Genomic DNA, 20,000 nt, shown 5'->3' on the forward strand with positions numbered 1-20,000 from the left:
TCACACACACACACACACACACACACACACACACTCTCACACACACACACACACACACACACACACACACTCTCACACACACACACACACACACACACACACACACGTACGGCATTACACCGCAATATCACATGTTCATGCTAATCTATCCTGTGAGCGAGTAGTCTGTACAGCAGTGAGAGAAGCAGTGTAAGGCAGTACGAGGCAGATAATGACGTGCTCACAGAGGCAGTGCGAGGCAGACAGAGGAGGCGAGTGGCAGTTAGAGGGCAAGGCCACGGCAGGGTAGCATTTCCGGCTCCTCCAGCTGCCTGCGCCCACTCCTGCCTCTGTGCTACTGAGGCTCCAGTGTAAGCTGAGAAGCACAGAGCACTTCCTCCAGTAGCTCTAGTGACTGCCTTCGATGGCGAGATGCTGATGAGGTTACAGGGTCAACGCTGGACAATTTACAATGGCGATGTGTTTTTTAGCTTTTTGCGCTCAAACAGGCTCAGTGCTTCAGTTTGTGTCTTTGTGTGTGTATATGACTGTGAGTGTGAGTGTGTGTGTGTGTGTGTGTGTGTGTGTAGGTGTGTGTAACTACTGAGCTGAGTGCCACATCAATTATTCACGAGAGGTTCCAGAGAAGCAGGATGTTTAACTGCTGCTCTTTACAGGCTCGCGTTGCAGTGCTGATACCACGTATGTGCACACAAACACGCACTGACAATGCCCACTGACCGTGTGGCGCCCTGCGCCAGGAGCCCAAGGAGTCCCCACAGCTGAGTCCTGGTGTGGTCCTGGTGTGGCCATGGGAGCAGAGCCCGTGTGAGGAGGCGTTGGAGGAGCAACCCAGCCTCCCTCTGCTTCGTGGCTTCATATCGCTGGGACCACTTTGCATTTTCACTGCCCTAAATACATCACTCCCTTAGAAGGGACTGAGAGAGAGAGAGAGAGAGAGAGAGAGAGAGAGAGAGAGAGAGAGAGAGAGCGAAAACAAAAACAGAGAAAAACAGGCACCCTTCTGCCAGATCCTTGTTCTGTGTCTGTGAAACCCTCATGTGCAATCCAGAGGTATTTGCATTACATAAGAAGTGCATTTGAAGCCCCTCTCCACAGGCCCTGCTTGCAGTGCACCAGCCCATTATAGTCCCCCAGTGGAGGCAGGGAGAGCGAGTGCCGTTTGATATGAAGCAGAGGAAATAGATTGGCCTTATTTCCTGTCTGAGTGTATCGGCGGAGGCGCTGGCATTGCCAAGATGATGCAGTCAATTGACGCTCAATTTTGTTTGAAATATCACGCCTCCGCGGTGTCATAATCGCTTTCCCCTGGTAATCCACGAAGCCGCCTGCATGATTCCTGACAAGAAGAGGAGCCGCGGCGACTGTTGCTGGATTCCTGGGGGGCCGGAGAAAGAGGGGTGGAGAGGGAGGAGAGAAAAGGAGAGAAAAGGAGCAAGGCTGTACAGGGGGAAAGAGGCCCGTATCCCTGATGGTGTGCTGAGATCGGAGGTGATGGTGCAGGGTGACGGAGATTACACCTACCTTCCCTGCCACATGGGACAAAAGCCTCCTTATGGGCCTCGGGAGGCAGGGGAAGCAGAGCCCCTCCAGGCCAGAGAGAATGGGGCGACTGATCCCCGACTCCGGACCTTCCCGATTCCAGGAGGCCCTGGAATGATCGAGGCTTGCTGGCAGAAGACTGAGAGCAGGACTGGATGGCCCGGCATGGTGGAGGGTGTCAGGAGCCCCTACTGGACCACCCACGGCTGGTCTCAGCCACCACCCACCATTAACCACCACATACCCACACCCTCTTGCGCTGAAGTGTGTGTGTGTGTGTGTGTGAGTGTGTGTGTGTGTGTGTGTGTGTTGGGCATGTTAGAGGTAACCACTCTTCTGTATACTCGTTCCATATAAACCAACCGGAGTGGTACGAAAACTGAAACTGAATGAGTGGCTTCTGAGGATGTGGACTGGCCTGCCTCTCAGTGTCTGACACACAGCTAAGCTGACATGTGCAGGGGTGCTTTGAAATGGTTCAGAAAGTCTAAAACAGCAGAAAGTGCACAAAAAGAAGGCAAGTCACTTACATGCACCTATAAACCCTCATCAGATGAGGTGGGGGGGGGGGGTGTTGAGAAAATGTGGACAGACTCCTAATCCCTCTTCTGGCAGTGATAATCAAAAATAATAGCACTGGTAAAAACATTCCAGAGCAAAAGTGCCTGTCTAGAGAAGAAAAGGGATTAATGTGGGGAGGGATAGATTAGGTGCCGCCTGACAGAGAAAAAGAGAGAGAAAGAGAGAGAGTGAGAGAAAAAGAAAGAGAGAGAGGTATTTCTGCACTCGAAGGAGAAAACAGGTAGTGCTAGTGTAGGTTAGCTGCGCCCAGTTGCTACAGAAGGCCTCGTTCACACAGGTGTGTTGACGCCTGGGGCTGCCTTGGCCCCAGTCCATTTCATTCAGAGACTGATTTAAACAATAACTATCATATCTTTTAAGGAAGGGAGAGAGCGGAGCGTCAAAGGAGATGCCTGTGAGCCCTGCCGGGGCCAAGAAAAAGCCCGCCGCAGTTGTCAGAGCTTGTTGATGTAGCAAGCGAAAGCGGGAGAGGTTTTTCTCGCTCTCCTGCTCTGTCAGACCCCTCCCTCCTCCACCTTCCGCATGCACGCGCGCGCCTCCTTACCAGCGGATTCGGTGGGGCTTGTGCCGCAGGACAGAGCGAGGAGAGCAGAATTGGAAGAACAAAGTCCTGCTCTCTGAAGCGGCAGCTGCTGCTCTCAGGATCAAAGGTGCGACAACCGGGGCTTCCTGGCCCACGCGGCCACTCCAGGTGCTTGACGGACAGTTAACAGCTGGGCCACGCAGGGGTCGCCTCGCGCCCTCCACCAGACCGGGGGTGGGGGTAGGGGTGGTAACATCCCTCCCCTGAGAGGTGGGGTTTCCTTGCCCTCTGACGGGTTTTTATTTTAGAGGGACAGTAGCACAGTTGCTGTAGTTCCACACCACCCTTGCTGTTCCTAGCTGGATGAAGCACCGTGAAATCCTATCCGTAAAAGGGCTCTCTCATGGTCGGGGTCACGGGGAACCGCGCCCCGCACCGCCCCGCGTGAGTGTTGGGAGGAATAGTGGAGTGCCGTCTATGAAATTTCAGCCATCCCAGCACATCTAAAGCAAGCAGCCTCTACCAGAGTCATGCCTTTCTCTGATAGCACAGAGAGAGAGAGAGAGAGAGTGCCGCAGTGCTATTGATTTATTTTAATTAGCAGCTCGTTAAATCGTGTCAGCTTGCAAAACAAATATATAATTCTTTGTCTGATTTTCCACTAGAGTCTTAATGACTCCTGCTGACTGAGAACTGGAGCAGGAAAACAGCTCCGAGAGGAAAAGAAGGAGAGAGAGCAAATTCTCTTCATATGTCACGAGAGGAATGCAGAAGGATTTTTTTTGGGGGGGGGGCAGCCTGTAGAGAAAAAAAAGAGGGAGAGGAGTGTGAGACAAAGGGGAGAAGAGTGGGAGAGCGCAGGAGAGGAGCACGAGACATGTGGGAGCAGGAGAGGAGCGAGGCAAGGCGAGCGAAGTGGTGAAATCCACTGAGACGTAGAGAGGTGAAGCTTTTCCCTCCAAGAGGAGCTGCAGAGAAATATGTAAACATCACAGTGGCCTGAACATGGCCTCTCAGACCCCCCCCCCCCCCCCCCAACCTTCGTCCAAAACAGACACACGCAAACACACGCACACACACACACACACCACCCTACTCAACTTCCTCTCCCATCTGCACTGAATCAAGCAACAGGGTGAGGTAATGCTCACTGCCTCTGTCTCTCGACTCCTGTTTTAACTTAAAGAAGAGAGAGAGCTGTGGGAGAGACACAGAGAGTCTCCGTAGGCTCCTCCCCTGTCTCCACGTCACGCCCACTCTCTTCTGTCCTCCAGACTGCATGGGAACAGATCCTCTCGTATAGTCCATGATAAATCCTCAGATAGGTGCAGCGCGGAGATCATCTTAAACAGCTACTGCATCTCTCTGAAAGGCCCATCCGGCCTGATATGAAACCTGCATTTACCCCACAGCAGATCGGGGGCTGCCGGTGGCCTGCGGATGCACGCATGACCCCGGTAGTGGGTGATAATTGGGACATGTTTGCTTTTATTAAACCCATGCTTCCCAGGCTTCGTCTGTGTACGCTTCCTGGGTCAAAGTTGACGGTGGTGCTGTTTTTTTCCCTCCTAGAGCCATGTCCTTGTTGGAATCTTGCTGAAGTGTCTTAATTAGTTTTGTTTAGGATTTTCTGGCTGAAACAGATGTATGGGAGCAATAAGATTCAATTGGAAGCAGAACATGGTGATGCTCTTGAACTCTAATCGCAGACCGTTCCAGTCTGCTGAGTGTTGCACAAGAATTTCGTGGAGCGCAGGCTTCTCCCCAGCTCTGGCCTGGCTGGGTCTTTTGGGAGCGCGTTCTCGTTTTGCGCATTCGGCAGGTTTCTCGCTCAGAGCAGGACGGAGCTGGAACCTCTGCGCCGCTCTCCAGGCGCGGGGTAACAGTGCCGAGCCAGTTGCCTCCGAGCAATGTGATTGCTCTCTCCTGGCCCTCTTGCTCTCTCGTTGCAAACTTGTCAAACAAGTGACCCTGGCCCTGATTGGCTGGGCTCCCAGGACTAGGCCCTCCGCGATTGGTCAGGGTGCAGTGCCAGGCCGGCCCTCTTGGCTGCGCTCCAGGGCGGGGTGGTTTGGCACAGGGCTTTCTCGAAAGGAATGCCGACAACCGGAGCCAGTTGCCAGGTGGGCCCGTAATACAAATCACTCTTCTCTCCCCCTATCTGTCTGGAGGAGGTAATACACATGCTAAGGTGCTTTAGTGATTCTGCAATATCGTCACTGCTGCCTTCCAAACCGCCGTCCTATTGGCCAATGGCGCGGCTTCACGTGCTTAGCAGGGCAGAGGAGGAAGCCGTCTGTGTCCTCGGCGGGCGTTGCTCCCGCACGGGGGCGCGGCAGAAGCCACGCCCGCCAGGAAGTACTCCCCCCGCCCCCCAGCCGTCTTTTTAACACACGGGCTGGCGGGCCAGGATGTATCTGGCTCCCCTCGGGCGGCCCGAGCTGAGATTTCTGGCCACGGATCGAGTGTTGACGCAGCTCCACGGTAGAGTGAGGTCAAGTGGACTCCTGCAGCTTGCGCTGTATTATTCATATTCGCGGCGGTTTTGCGGTCTGCGAGCCGTGCTGCTCTAAATCTCTCCGCCCGACATGGCCGTGAAAGCGATCTGCCGGCGGCCCGGGACTCGGGCAGGAGTGGAGACTCGGCGCGCATGGCATCTGCGCACAGGAGTAGAAGTGTTCCGTCCAAAAGACACAGACTCCAGCTGTAGGCACGTTGTACTATGACAGAGATTAGGTTTCCTCTCTCTCCCTCCCACACACGCACCCAGAAACACGCCTGCTCTACAGCCGTTCTCTAGACATGTAGCATTTTTCTTTCCTTCTTATTCTTTCTTTCTTTCTTTCTTTCTTTCTTTTGTTTCGAATTCACTCAACTGATTTGTAAAAGCTGCTGGGATACGCAGCAAACACCGGCAGCCGGAGTCTTTTTTTCCTCTCCTGCAGTAATGTACACATTCTGTAGAGTATCCGGAGAAATGACCTCTCAGTGACCCCTTCACCTAACCTTTAATTATTTGTTTGAAGACAGCATGGAGTTCCCATGCTGGGGGAGGTGTGTGAGGGTGATAATACCAGTCAGTGTGTGTGTGTGTGTGTGTGTGTGTGTGTGTGTGTGTGTGTGTGTGTGAGTGAGTGGAAGTGGCCATTGGTATATAATGTTCTACAGGCTCAGGCTATAATAAGCACTCTACCAGATGTAAATAATAAAAAATGGTGGTAAGAGTTTTGAAGGACTCTGTCCTTCACTCCCGATCCAGAACCGGTTACTTAGTTGGGAGTCACTCAGGGAGGTGCTTGTTGTGGTCAGGTCCCTGGTGTGTGTATGTGTGTGTGTGTGTGTGTGTGTGTGTGTGTGTGTGTGTGTGTGTCTCCACAGTGTTCCCCAGTGTGCCAGCTCAAGCCTCCTCTCTCTGCAGGCCTGGTGCGGGTGTTGTTCTAAGCACACCCCATTAGCAGCTCATGGGAGGAGGAAAACAGTGTTATCAGGGCCAGCTCTGATAATCTCAATTGGCTTTACTCTAGCTGATAAAAGGCGCTCGGAGGGCCAGGAGTGGGCCCTGGTCAGGCCCCCCTGCGTTACTGTGGCAACAGTTTAGAGAGGGAAAACAGACGCTGTGGTGTGCATGCACGCGCACCCACGTGTGTGTGTGTGTGTGTGCCTTGTAATGTGCAAAGATGTGGCCGACGGGGACAGCGTTGACATGAAGGGGTCAATCCCAGTGGCAGCTGTTAAAGAAATACATGAATAACTTCAGTGCTGTGTGTGTGTGTGTGTGTGTGTGTGTGTGTGTGTGTGTGTGTGTGTGTGTGAGACATGCTTGTGCAAATGAAATGTTTTTTCTTCGATATGCTATTTCCCCCCCCTCATTTCTCCATGCTTAAAAATGGCAATATAACAATGCATTTTGTTGGAAAGAAAAACCTGTGCTACTTCTGAAGGAAACCCTGCTAGCTGTCTTGTGGTGATGTGTGGGGATGAGCTTTGATGTGCTCTGGTAGAGAGTGGGCATACTCCTCACCTGCGAGGAACAATCCTATCATTACGTGTTTATGGTTCCGTTTGGGGGGGGGGGGGGGCGAGAGCATGTTCACATGGTTCTGATTTGAGCCTCTTGGAGCTCTCCTTAAGACGGCAGGCTCGACGCGGCGATTGGAAGGCCCGAGTCTCGCTGTCTGCCCAGAAAATCCTGATAGGGGGGATTTTTTTTTTCTTTTTTGGTGTGTTCCGTGTTCCATGTTTTCTTACTCGCTCAGCTGGTTTTGAAGCCCAAGGCTAACCCTTCACCTAGCCACAGGCTCAGTGGCGTTTCTGACAGCAAAGATAGCCCTCCGAGAAGACCTGACTCATTCCTATGACTTCAACAATCTTAAATGGATCATAGTGATGACTGTGGTTTCGAGCAGCTTACAGTTCCTAATAATAGACATCGCATATCTGGGCGAAAACATTTCAAGTAGTCCTGCGATATACTAAAATGAACGATCCCTGCGCCTGTGTGGATTTCTAATTGCGTGCCCTCTGTTAATACCCATTGCTGTTTCTCTTTCGTGTCCGAGTCTCTCATCCCTCTGTCTGGAGCTGAAAAAGAAACCCAAAGAACCCTTTTCTCACTCTCTGGCAAATGAGACTTTATTTTTTCCCCAGATGTGTGTTTTGTAAATTTAAACATGTCGCTTTGAAAGCCCAGATTACGGGCATTTAAGTTAATAAGTAGAAGGTAAGGGCAGGTATCAGGGGCTTCATGAGGGATTTGGAGCCTAAATTGATTCCAGTTCTCCTGTGGGTCTAATGACCAGTCCTGTAGCGTGGCCCTTGGTGCGTTAGGCCACGCCCACCGCCCCCCACCCCAACCCAACCCCCCACACAGTCGTCGTTCTTTCAGGATGGCCCCACCGTGATTTGAAACCTCCCTCTAATACCAAACACATGTTGGTACCTGTAGTGCTAAGTGCCCGGTGTGGCCGGGGCGTGTACAGGAGGGGAGTTTCCTCTGGCGTGGGTCGGCCTGGCTTGCTCTTTGACACGGTCCAGGGTTCCCCACTCCAGGCGGGAGAGAGAGGGCTTCCCCTGGCTGGCACTAACCTCCCGGTGACCCCTTCGTCTCCGTGGTGCGGAGCAGTAGGGGAGAGCTGTGCTGGGTAAGGCTTTGTGGAGCTGTGCTTATTCGCCGCTGCGCTAGTGATAAAACTTCAGACAGCCTAATTGATGGGCTTGCTGACATAACAATACCTTGTGAAAGCACCGAGTGGCAATGCCTGGTCCTCATTTAGAGACAGCTGGAAGAGGACCAGAGTCCCCTACAAAGCAGCCAGGGAGGGGGGCGGAGTGGGGGGGGGGTCAAAAGCTGAAAGGAACCATTTGTGTCTTGCCCCTCAGAAACTTTTAACTTATTCTGAATTTCTAATGAGCGATAACCCACCAAGAATAATGTTTATATGCATGAGTGAGGGAGAGGGCCCGGGGCCCGGGGCCCGGGGCCCAGAGGCTGTTGGACTGCAGGGAAGATGCAGGCCTGTGCGTGTCTGCTGCACAGTGGCTACACAGCTACATGCGATGCTTGGGGAATGTCTGCGGAGTAGCCATAGCTACCGAAAGTAATCAAAAGCTTTATTAAGCTACAGGAATAGATCATAAGGGACATTAAAGGGACACCTTGTCGGGCTCCCAAGCCTAAGCACAATCACTCTTTTGTTGTTGTTGCTTCTCAGTTTTGAGCGCTTTTCAAGGAGTTAGCCATAAAGTGGCGCAAATGGCTTCTTATTTATTGGGGCCTTTAATGAATATTTGTCTCTTTTAATGGAAGGTGATTTAACGTGTCCTTTCTGTTTCCACTCCTCTTGTCTTTCTCAGGTTCATTAATGCCAGAAGAAGAATAGTACAGCCCATGATTGACCAGTCAAACCGAGCAGGTAAAGCCATCGTCTCCGCTCCCTATTCCAGTCAGGTCTCTGGCAGACAAACAGTTGCACACAGTCTGCCAGGACGGGGTGCAACCCTCGTCCCTCCCCTCGTCCCTCCCCGCCCCCACACACAGTCCTGTGCCTCTCACAGGGACCTGTGCCAATATGACCAAGCACGTTAGCTGATTGGCTCTAATTACATGTTTCCCAATCTAGCTTGTTAGAGATATATTAACCCACATTCTCTATGAAATGCTAATTGGCCACAAGAGGACTTTACAGGAATGCCAGGAGCATTTTTAACTGTCTCTTTTTGATATGCTTCTTGTAATTCTTAGTGATTAATTAATTTTGGAAATGCGGGGCAAAAATCCAGAGGGTTTTGTGTTTATTGATTTAATCCTGATTTCTGCCTCTGGGATACAAGTATGGACAGATTTACTGTTCTTGTAAATGGATTAAAAAGACTACACATTGTAAATTGATTAGACATTGATTTGCCATATCCTGTGGAGGCCCTGATGACAAAAAGCACCTTGTGATAAAATCATAAAAAATGACCCTCCACAGTCCAGTGCGTGGTGCAGGAGGAGAGGCAGCTGGAGCAGGCCACAAGCAGGGGGCCTCAGTAAAAAACTTTGGGGATTTTATAGCCATAGCATTTTAGTAAAAGTCCCATAAATGGGCACTAAGGTTGTGAAGCAATTATTGAAGCAAGACAGCCCAAAAGTGCTGTAGCTCCTGCCACAACAGCTGGGATGTGTTGTGAATATTTGAAAGCATGCTTAGAAACTGTCACAATCAGCAAACTGCCCAAAGACAGCATGACTAAGCGCTTCCTTTCGTCTCCTTGCAGGGGATCTCCTGCACACAGCCAGTCCCTCCATATATAGCCAGTTCTTTCAGTTCAGTACGATGGTAGCAGCTTTACTAATTATAAGATGAACAAACCCAGTTAGGTTAGTTGGATGTGATTTTTTTTTTTTCCAGAGGAATGTGTAGTTGAACTGGAGGCTTTCTTCTTTTCTCTTAATCAGTGGAGAATGTATCAGCCCCACGGTTCTCTAATGACCACGTGTGAGTCGGTGTGCATCAGCGTGGCTTTCTGTGCTTGCATGCTAACTCTCTGACTCACGAGTGTAGCATGGTGTCTTATAGTATGTTTGGGCTGGAGCTGGGACATTTGCTGATTGTCTGGTATGTCTTCTCTTCTTCCCCCCTCATGTCCGCGTTTTGACTACAATCAGGTTTTCTTCTTGATCCTTCAGTGAGCCAGGGAGCGGCGTATAGTCCAGAGGGTCAGCCCATGGGCAGTTTTGTGCTGGACGGCCAGCAACACATGGGAATCCGGCCAGCTGGTAAGCCTGCCCGACCACTGGATGTCCTGTCACTAACCACGGCACCATACTCATTTCCACTCACCCCTAGCGCTTATCTCCACTCACCCCTAGCGCTGAGCTCCACTCACCCCTAGCGCTGATCTCCACTCACCCCTAGCGCTGAGCTCCACTCAGCCCTAGCGCTGAGCTCCACTCACCCCTAGCGCTGAGCTCCACTCACCCCTAGCGCTGAGCTCCACTCACCCCTAGCACTTGTCCACTGTGCTCTCCCAGCATGTCATCGTAGCCTCTACCCGTCTGCCGCTGCCGGCCACATCTCTTCCTTGACCTATCTCAAGCATAATGCGCGCGTGGATGGTTCGACCCGCAGGTGCACCTCCTGGTTGTAACACACCACTTCACCTTCTCTCTTCCCTCTTGCCCTTTTCCTGCTGTACCTGGACCTCTCTAGAGCCGGGCTCCGTCCTCACTGCCTGTGGCTCATATCTCTCTCTGGTGTCCTCACTGTGGCTCATATCTCTCTCTGGTGTCCTCACTCTGACTCATCTCTTGCTGGTGTTTTCACTGTGACTCATATCTCTCTGGTTTCCTCACTCTGACTCATATCTCTCTGGTTTCCTCACTCTGACTCATATATCTCTCTGGTGTCCTCACTGTAACTCATATCTCTCTCTCTGGTTTCCTCACTCTGACTCATATCTCCCTCTGGTTTTCTCACTCTGACTCCTCTTTCTCTGCTGTCTTCGCTGTGACTCACACCGCTCTCTCTGGTGTCCTCGCTGTGACTCCTCTCTCTCTGGTGTCCTCGCTGTGACTCATATCTCTCTGGTGTTTCTCTCTCTTCTTCCAGGCCCTATGAGTGGAATGGGGATGAATATGGGCATGGATGGGCAATGGCACTACATGTAACTCAAAACTCAATGAAAAGGGGGAAGTAAGTAGAACTGTGATCTTTTTCCTCTGTCTGTCGGTGCTTTAGTTGGAAGCCTCACAGTAACAACCCTGAGTAACACCGGGAGCCCTTCCACACACACACAAACACACACACACCCTCTCACTCTACCTGCGCATGGTGTGCTGGGGAAGCTCACTTCAAAATTGTAACCAGAAAGAAGAGAGTTGAAGGGTGATGTTGCCATGCACACCCCGGATGTCCCTGGAGGGGACGGACTTGTGGCGCCAGACAGTGGGCAAAAGAGAGACAGAGAGAGACAGAGAGAGAGAGAGAGAGAGACATCCTGGCCATGAATGTGTTTATCACAACAGCAGCATCACTCCTCCCCCATCTCTGGCAGCCAATGCAAATGTTGGACATTTAGGGGAAAAAATAACATCTCCAGGGGCAGGGGCTGACGGGGAGAAATTAAGCAGGCTCCAGTGAAGCGATAAAGAAGGAGAAGTGAAACTGTCCTCGGAGTGACATAAATCTGTCGCGGCGAAGGATTGATGCCCAAATTATCTTATATGCAAAGACGGGAACGCTGCAGTACATTACGGTCCCCGGGCGAGATATACGGGCCGGGGTGAGACGGCCGATCCTTCACTGGGGGAACCCGTGTGTTTTGATTATTTTTTACGGGGGGCGAGGGTGGGGGTGGTGGTGGACCGAATCCCAGCGTAAGATGCCAAGACAGGAGAGACGGTGAGATAAATTCAAAGGGACGGAGACATTAAAGGATGACTGCATATAAAAGGGGGGAATTTCCCTCGCCACGCTCTCTCTGCCTCTCTCGCTCTCTCGCTCGCTTTCTTTCTCTCGGAGGCTAAATGGCTGCCGTCTGATTAAGACGCCCATTACACCTCCCGCCAAGACTGTGGCACTGACATTTGAGGAATCAAGACATATCGCATCCCAAAGGCGCCGGGGCAGAGAAAATTTTATTTAACACCTAAACTCCTCTGCTCAATGAGGCACAATATAATAACACTTACCTTGATTAAAAGAACCCTTTATATGTAAATAGGCAGTGGATTTTGCAAAGGGTCACCATGGCGATTCTCCTGACAGCGCCCATTTCTAGACACCCTCCCATCCCTCGCACGCCACTGCTAATGGAGTCAAAAATGCAGAAAGCAATGTTCCCTAAAACAGCCACACAGAGACAACATTTGCTCAGCTTGGATAATTCTTAATATAGGCTATATCATTTCTAGACTATTTAATTACGTAACATATTTTATGCTTCATGACCAATTACATTAATAGCTTAATACAGACGAATATTACCCACTCTTGATTTGATTACGCAGCCACACAATATGGCATATTTGGTAGTTAATTATCAGCAGCCATTGAGCAGACGGCTCTGCTGAAGCAGACAGAGAGAGTAGGCTGGTCGAGGAAGCGTTATTGTCTTCAGATGGTTTTACCACTCCTGTTAATAAAGGGGGGGGGGGGGGGGCACAGATCTACTTAACAGAATGACTACAGTTTAGCAGACTTGAGATTACCAGCTTACAGTGTCAAAAACATCTGCTGGGCCTTTTAACAGGAGCTGTAGGTTATGTGGAGGTGAGCACACTCCCCCTGCCTCCTAGTCTGGATTGATTTACTTTTTTTATGACCCCGATAGTGAGCTTTTAAAAGACCACTTTAACAAACATGTGCATTTGAATGAAATGAAGTTAGGGGCAAAGCGAGTATTAGAAAATGGTCCGGCTTTCAGCCCGTGAGATCAGCCATTAATCTCGGCCTTTGCTGCTCTTTTTCCCCTGCCGGGCCCTCCTGTGTAATTTCTTAATTGCGGTGTACCAAGGTAGAGGAATGCGGAGAGTGAGCATGCCTGGTGACCTTGGGGCGACCCCCTCTCCCCCCCCTCCACCTTCAATGGCCACTGCTAATCCCCCAGGGGTTCACATTACAAAGCAGTGGCCGGGTCCAGCTTGTCCCGTGGCCCGCTGCTGGTCCAGCCTCCGGCTCTTCGGGATGCCGCACCATGGTCTGCCCCCGGGCTGCACGCCTGGCCCACGCCCACACCTGCACACCACGCTGCAGACCCCCGAGGAGCGCTGCTGCCGAGATATCAAACTCCAAATCCCAGCTTGCATCGCACCAGCAAATACACAAACGAGGTCGAGGTGTCTAGGCACAGCAGAAAGGGAACCTACGCGCATTTTGTGCGCGTTTTCTTCCGGCTGGGTGCTTATACACTCGATCACGTCTGCTCCACATTTCTCCAGCATTTGGTTACGTTTCCTTCAAAAGTTCTCTTATCAAGAAAAGCATTTATTTGGCGCACTGTTTCTCCACTAGTGCGTTGCTATGGTTAAACAGCTCCTAAATTATTCACTAAGTTCTTAAATGGATCAAATCAGATGTGTCAAATCAAATGTTAAACCTGTTAGGAGCCCCGTGGACCCCTGAGAGATGCACCACTCTTTGTCCCAGAGTTCCACTAGGGAATTGCTACCATTGTGCAATGTTTCCCATCTCATCCACTTGCACTGCTGGTGGATGGCTATGCGGATCATTTTGTGGAAGGAGAACTGGCGGTGAGAGCACGGGGCCCCTCCATGTCCCGCTCGCTGCTGGAATGCTGCAGTGTAATTTTTCATGTGCTCTGCCCTCTGAATGTGCTACGTGAGCAGACACGCACCGGTTGGGGATTTGCTCCCTGCGTCTCATTTAATCAAACATCCATTTCTATGGCCAGCATGGACTACACAGAATAAGGGCACCGTGTTCCGCTGTCCCAGGGAGGCATGGAGCAGCGAGGATCGCACTGGCCAGTTTGAGCTCGCTGTTTATCCTGAATGGGCTCCTAAAATGTCCATTTTCTTCTAGTGTTACTTCAGCGATAACGATATGAAACCCAAGCGTGCGAACGAGCGAAAGTGCGTAAGCTGTATTGATAAGTCTCCTCTCCCTGTTGCAGGTCTGCAGAGCGTGCCAAGGGAGTACGTACTTCAGAGCGCTCCTGTGGGCATCAGCATGGCGCCCCTACCCTACCATACTTCGCCTCCGGCTCCTCCCATGCCACACCTCCCTCAGCTACGACATGGACCCCCTCTCCACCCCTACCTCTCTGGCCAGCCGTCTCCCCACGCCGCCATTCTAATGCACGGAGGACCTCATGGTCACCCAGGAATACCCATGTCTGCACAGAGCCCCCCTATTCTGACCCCCATTGACCACAGCACTGGTGGACAAGGCCTGGACATCCACGCCCAGTAGTGAAAGGGATCCTGACAACAAGAGCAAGCAAGAAAACAACTCTCATCCCTCTAAAGTGATTTTGAGACTATTTTTAAGAAAAAAAGGAAAAAAGAACAATTTTGACCAGAATTAGACACTACAAATGGAATTCCAGATGAGCTGTGATAATTTTTTTATCTTGTCAATTTTGTTACTTTCATCGATGGAGGACCAAGCTGACAAGAACACTTTGTAAAGTCTTGGGCTTTTGTTAAAGATCAACAGAAGATGTTTCAACTTCAGCTATCACAAAACATACAAACTCACAGAAACACAGACTTACACATACACCGAAACGCAGTCAAACATGCTCTCATTTGAACCATTTTAAAGAAATCATTCTGGAAGATTAAAAAATGACAAAAGAGACTCCAAGAGTTATAACTACTGTAGTATAAAAGTATAGACACTAAGTTAAAACTTGTGCATTTTTCTTGATCACTCAATTTATGTTTCCTGAGCTAGTCCTAGAATAAAAGATTGATCCCCGCTTTTCACACTGTGTGTGCTGTTCCATGAGGGAGAGATGGTCTTGTTGCAGCAATAAACAAACAAACAAGTAAACACGATAAATAAGAAAGGAAGAAACATCTGCGAAATCTCGGCCCTGTCACCAACAGTAGCGTGGGCAGTGAACCTGGCTGAGTAAGGACCAGAAGCAGCACTCTGTCAGAGAGCTTGTTAAATGAAGCCTGCGCTCTCTGGAAGACCCACCAACCATTATTTCAGGCCACTCTTCTTCTTCTTCTTCTTCTTCTTCTTCTTCTTCTTCTTCTTCTTTTGGTTCATGAATGAATGTTTCCCTGTAGGTAAAGTTCTTAGTTTGAATTGCCCAAGCACTGGATTGTGTTGGTTTTATACATTTTTATTTTATTATTATTACTTTTTTTTGTATCATGGACTCTCGAGAGGAAGAGCCTATTGAAGGAAGCCTATTTGTGGACACGCAGCGTCATGCAGTAGTTTCCAAGCCGCCGGATCAGTATACACACCACACGGACAGAACAGACATGATGGTGGATTCTGTGGCATAGCGAAGCTATTGATTGGTTGATGCACCAAAAAAAACCTAAAACTTAAAAAAAAAAATTTAAAAAATAAAAAAAAAAGGAGAGAAAAAAAGAACTTAAATTATGAACTCAAAGCTTGGAGAAAAGCTAAGAGAATATTGTAACAAACTTCGTACAGAGTTCAGTCTATTAATTGTTTCATGTTAGATATTCTATGTGTTTACCTCAATTGAAAAAGAATGTTTTTGCTAGTTTCAGATCTGCTGTGGCATTGATATTGTATGTCCATGAATTCCTTCCTTTTTCAGCACGTGTTCCTCACTAGATGATAAAATGCTGTCTCCCTTAAGCTTTGTCAAAAATACATTAAATACTTGTATGAGGACTGTGACGTAATGTTTAAAAGGTGTTCAGTCACAAATGCTGTAATAAATATTTCATTTTTGATTTTGTTAGATTCCTGTGTGCTCAAGCGTGTGTTGCAAGTGATCCAATTATTATTATTATTATTATTATTATTATTGGGAGTTGTAACTTTAATCTCTGAATACTATGTCACTTTTGTCGGTTTTTTAGTTTTTGTTTTGTTTTTCTTGCTGCACAGTCGTGCATAGCTAGAGCTGAAATGGAAAAAAAAATGTAAATGGATTAATATTAGCAAAGTGCAGTCTGTTACAGTGATCTAGTTTGTTTTATCGGGCTTTTAGCATTAGTCCGAAACAATGGATGAGAAAAGCGGGCTGTTCTCTCCTGTTGAACAAAGGCAAGAGAAAGCGCAGTGATTTGCGCCGCTCATAGGCGACCCCTGCTGCTCAAACCCTCAGCAAGCTGTTGACTAGTTGACTACTTCACAGTCGCACTTCAGTCTCATTGGCAGCGTTTGCCCGCGGCTATCGGAGTTGCTGCTTCACACCAGAAATCACAACCTTAAAAGGTTATTTCTTTGAATTCTTTTTGTACCGTAGTATGCAGCGTAAATATCAGCGCTCGGTTATAGGCAGCTCATTATACTCAGTGCCAAGCCATATTTTTGTTTTTATTGTAGGATAATCGTGCTGTGTGTGTGCGCATTCCAGTATATTTTGCAATAATAATAACAACAATAACAGCAACAATAATAATAATAATAAATAATGATTATTATTATATTAAAATGGAGATAGATGCAGTTTGCACAAAGGTTTGGTGTAAAAACGTGGATTCCAATTGTTTCCAAGGAGTAAGGTTAGCTCGGCTGGATCATCCAGCAGATGTGGATTTTATTTTATTTTGTATAATTTTATTTGTTATATTTATTTTTAAGTGATGTTTGCTCTATTTACTCTAGCTATTGATTCTTCAAAAGGCTATACGTTCTAATCAGTTCATTTGGTTCACACCGTTGTTGTGTTCGTTTAAAAAAATAATAAATCCCAGCGAACACACGCAATCGTAGGCTACAGAGTACCATTTTAACTTAATTATTTCTGGTCATAATCTTGAATATTCTGCGTATACATAGACACAGACATATTAATGAAAATTTAGAAAATGTAAATATAGACCTGTGTGTGAGTGAAATTGTAATTTCGTTCAAGCAAAAACACCCCTTAAAACACATGCATTCTCGTTTTATTTATTTACATAATGTTCATTTTCTGAACATTTAATCTATATTTATAATTAACTACCGCTGTCAATAATGAAGCATAATATCAACTGTTAATTTATTGTACACACGTATATGGATAAAATAGACAGAAATCTGTCGCTTTGTGACAAGATATCAGATGCAAAAAAAAAAAAAAGGATTATTGTGAGGGGAGAATTTTAATATTAATAGTTTTCCCCCTTTTCTGGGGAGACAGAAGGTAGATTGCCTTTGCCGCTTCTCTTTGCCGATTCGGTGTGACAGGAATGATGGATGATCCAGCCGAGCTAAACAGCTCCGCCCCTCATCTCCTCTCCTGTCAAAGCTACTTCGGGCACTGCTGTTGGAATAAAATACGCAATATTCCCCCCCTGCACAACACCCGCGCCTTAGCCAGTCCCGCCTGAGCTCCAAACGATATTAAATGTCCACAATAAACAGTTAAAAACGAGAGCAGTCGTGTGCACAAAGGCAACATGTTAATACACCCTTAACCCTTGATAATATCTGATCATGTGAGCACCATACAAAATAGGTGATTCGATCCGCAGGGCAGAGTGCAAAGCGCCAGCTCACGCTTGGATTCGGTGAACCTGTAAAGCAAAGGGGCCACTCGTTGGAAAATAAATATGCAAGAGAAATGAGCATATCTATGCAAGTGCATTGTTTATTGAAACATTTGAATTAGCGGTAGTTGGGGTTAGTACTGCGTGTTCTAAAGCTCGTATCGCTCTCTTTTCATAATAAAAAGAATCTCGGAAGAGGTAGTTCATTTTGAAAAGGAGTCCTTACTGCACGGTGAATATTTTTGTTGTTGTTTTTGTGTTTTAATAATTTTTCTTCTTTTTTGTTTCTCGTTTGTTTGTAAGTCCCGCTGCTCCACTTTCTTTAAACACGTTTCAGCAGTTTCCCCCGCTTTAGCCACAAGGTGTTTCTATGACTACGTCGTGTATGTGGACGGGTCAGGCGCGGGGGTTCCTCAGAGAAAAGGCCACATTTCGCTGATCATTTATCACTGTCACTCGCATAATGATTCTCCCTGCAGTCCCCTATTGATGAGGATAATTACATTAGCTCAGAGTGACTGATCAATAAAGCTCCAGGAAAATGTTTTATTATAACCCACCTAAAGTCTCTCTAAAACTGGAGGTTGTTGTTTTCTTTCTTCTCCTCTTTTTTGTTTTCTTTTATTACAAAACGGGCACAGGCGGAACGGTAATCCGCGAGCTGAGTGGAGACGCTACACTAAACCATTTCCCTTTGCTGGTTGTATCTGCATTCCATAGGCCATGTACTGCTGTCCATTCTGCTTCGTCCCGTTAGAACAACAAGGACATTCAAGATTTATCATTCAGCAAAACGTGTATCGCACCACTGGGACAAACGTGGAGATGACGTTAATAGACGTGTGAATGAGGCGGACTCGACACTGTTTTAAATAATTTCACTGTTTTAAGCATTTCCTTATTATACTACGGTACTTTCTCAGATTTCATTTATGTTGTTTCTACCCATTAGTGGTGGGCCTAATTTTTTTCTTACCGTTTCAGCCGGCAAGATGGGTAGATTTAAGACAGAAATGGGTTATGAGCCGGTAGCGCAATATATCCTTTTGTTAATTTAACGCAAACCATCAATCTGTAAAATCGACACGTGAGATCAGTTTTAATCGAAAGCATTGCAAGGGAAAGATTAGTTATGCTTAGAGCAGAATTACACTTTTCATAATGAGCTCTATAATATACGTCTCATATAGAACAGGCCGTCGCCTAATGCTGTAAGTGAGGGGCCGTGTGTGTGTTTAATTGTAAACAACCTATTCCCCGCAGGAACATAGCTAACTCTTTTGCGTCATTCTTCGCGGTGTTCAATGCCATTTCCCTTTTACCCTGTAAGAACTTGCCAGTAAGTAATTTCAATACAGCCAATTTATCATTTATAATATACCAAATAATTTTCATCATTGTTAAAATAAAGGAAATCAGAATATTTCTATTACATTTAAGATTGTATTATTATTATTATTATTATTATTATTATATATTTTTTAAGTCAACACAAAATTCACACTCGCAAGGAGACCATGTCTCTGCAGCATATTCTGTATTAGAAAGACGGCTGGGTTTTTACATTTGAAAATAGTACCCAGACGCGTGGTAAGATGAATCAAAGAGTATTGTTTACAGACTGCAGACGCCAGTTTCTGTGGACAAAGCTCAGATTAATAACCAGCAGTGTAATGTTGAGGAGCTTTCTCGCTTGGTCGCTTTTCTGAATTAGAGCCGATTTCTTCACACTCCAGCGGCGCCTGTCTTCTTAAAAATGAGTGACAGTTTTTGCGTCTCCTCTTTTCTCCCCAATGATGTAAAATCTCTAATTAGTTAAATCGCGATGCTGAAGGGCGTAATATTGGCAATGTAGAATTGAAATGGTCAGTCAGAAGTTAGAAAAATAAAATGGGGCATTTACCTTTAAAATAGATACAGAGCAATAGAACAAAATGGCTTTGCGTTTAGACGAGCCTCAAGGATGTTGAGTTTTACTTTTTCAATCAGTTAAGATTGAATTAGGAACCCTGCGGCACGCCGGTCTGATATTTTCTCATTAGGCTCCCTTTGCTAATGCCGAGTGTTAGATTGGCTTAAAGCTTTTCAGCGTTTGACCAGTTGTCAACCGAAATCATCGTCGTACATAGCTTGGGGACTGCAGATCCGCACTAACTATATCATAAATCGGTGGAACTAAAGGCGCAAAAAATGTTGGCAATTTTTCTTTGCATTTCCTGACTTTCATTAAGAGATATTTTCAGTTATTTGAACAAAAAAGGTTAGAGATATCTTGCGGGAAGCTCGGGGCAGTAAAGTGAGACATTTCGCGAGAACTGTAAATAACAGAAAACGCTGGCCATGGGCTTCGGAAGAGGGTAAAAACACACACACACACACACACACACACACACACACACACACACACACACACACACACACACACACACACACACACACAGCGAGAGAGAGAGAGAGATTTCTCTGCCATGGTAAAACTGAACAAACGGACCCCTGGGCACAATGTGGCACCATCATGGCGACCCCTTCTGGAGGAGAACAGAAATGTGAGTACTTCACGCTAAAGACGCAACACACCTCGTTTCCACCGTGTTTCCCAACAAAATCTGGATTTAAATGTAACCAGTCTTATCACTGGTTACACCCATCACCGCTCCATCATTATTACACGAGGAAAAACAATATGCATACGTACCGGCTATAAAAACA

The 20,000-nt window shown here is 47.5% G+C and overlaps 1 protein-coding gene across 6 annotated transcripts in view; it reads left to right on the forward strand.

Moving 5' to 3' along the window:
• Positions 1-15,552, forward strand: part of meis2a (Meis homeobox 2a) — a 75,891-nt gene extending 60,339 nt beyond the window's left edge. For 3 of the 6 annotated variants that reach the window (XM_081722243.1, XM_027011591.3, XM_081722242.1), the window contains 3 exons: positions 8,501-8,559; positions 9,798-9,908; positions 13,766-15,552. In XM_081722243.1, the coding sequence (XP_081578369.1) occupies positions 8,501-8,559; positions 9,798-9,908; positions 13,766-14,064 (469 nt within the window). In that variant the 3' untranslated portion in view covers positions 14,065-15,552. Of the gene's footprint in view, positions 1-8,500; positions 8,560-9,797; positions 9,909-10,740; positions 10,825-13,765 lie in introns of all 6 variants that reach the window. The other 3 variants (XM_035532623.2, XM_035532626.2, XM_027011592.3) reach the window with 3 other exon arrangements.
• The last annotated feature ends 4,448 nt before the right edge of the window (positions 15,553-20,000 follow it).

Source organism: Electrophorus electricus, chromosome 10, assembly GCF_041902795.1.
Source record: "Electrophorus electricus isolate QZ-2024a chromosome 10, ASM4190279v1, whole genome shotgun sequence".
NCBI classification, from domain to species: domain Eukaryota; kingdom Metazoa; phylum Chordata; class Actinopteri; order Gymnotiformes; family Gymnotidae; genus Electrophorus; species Electrophorus electricus.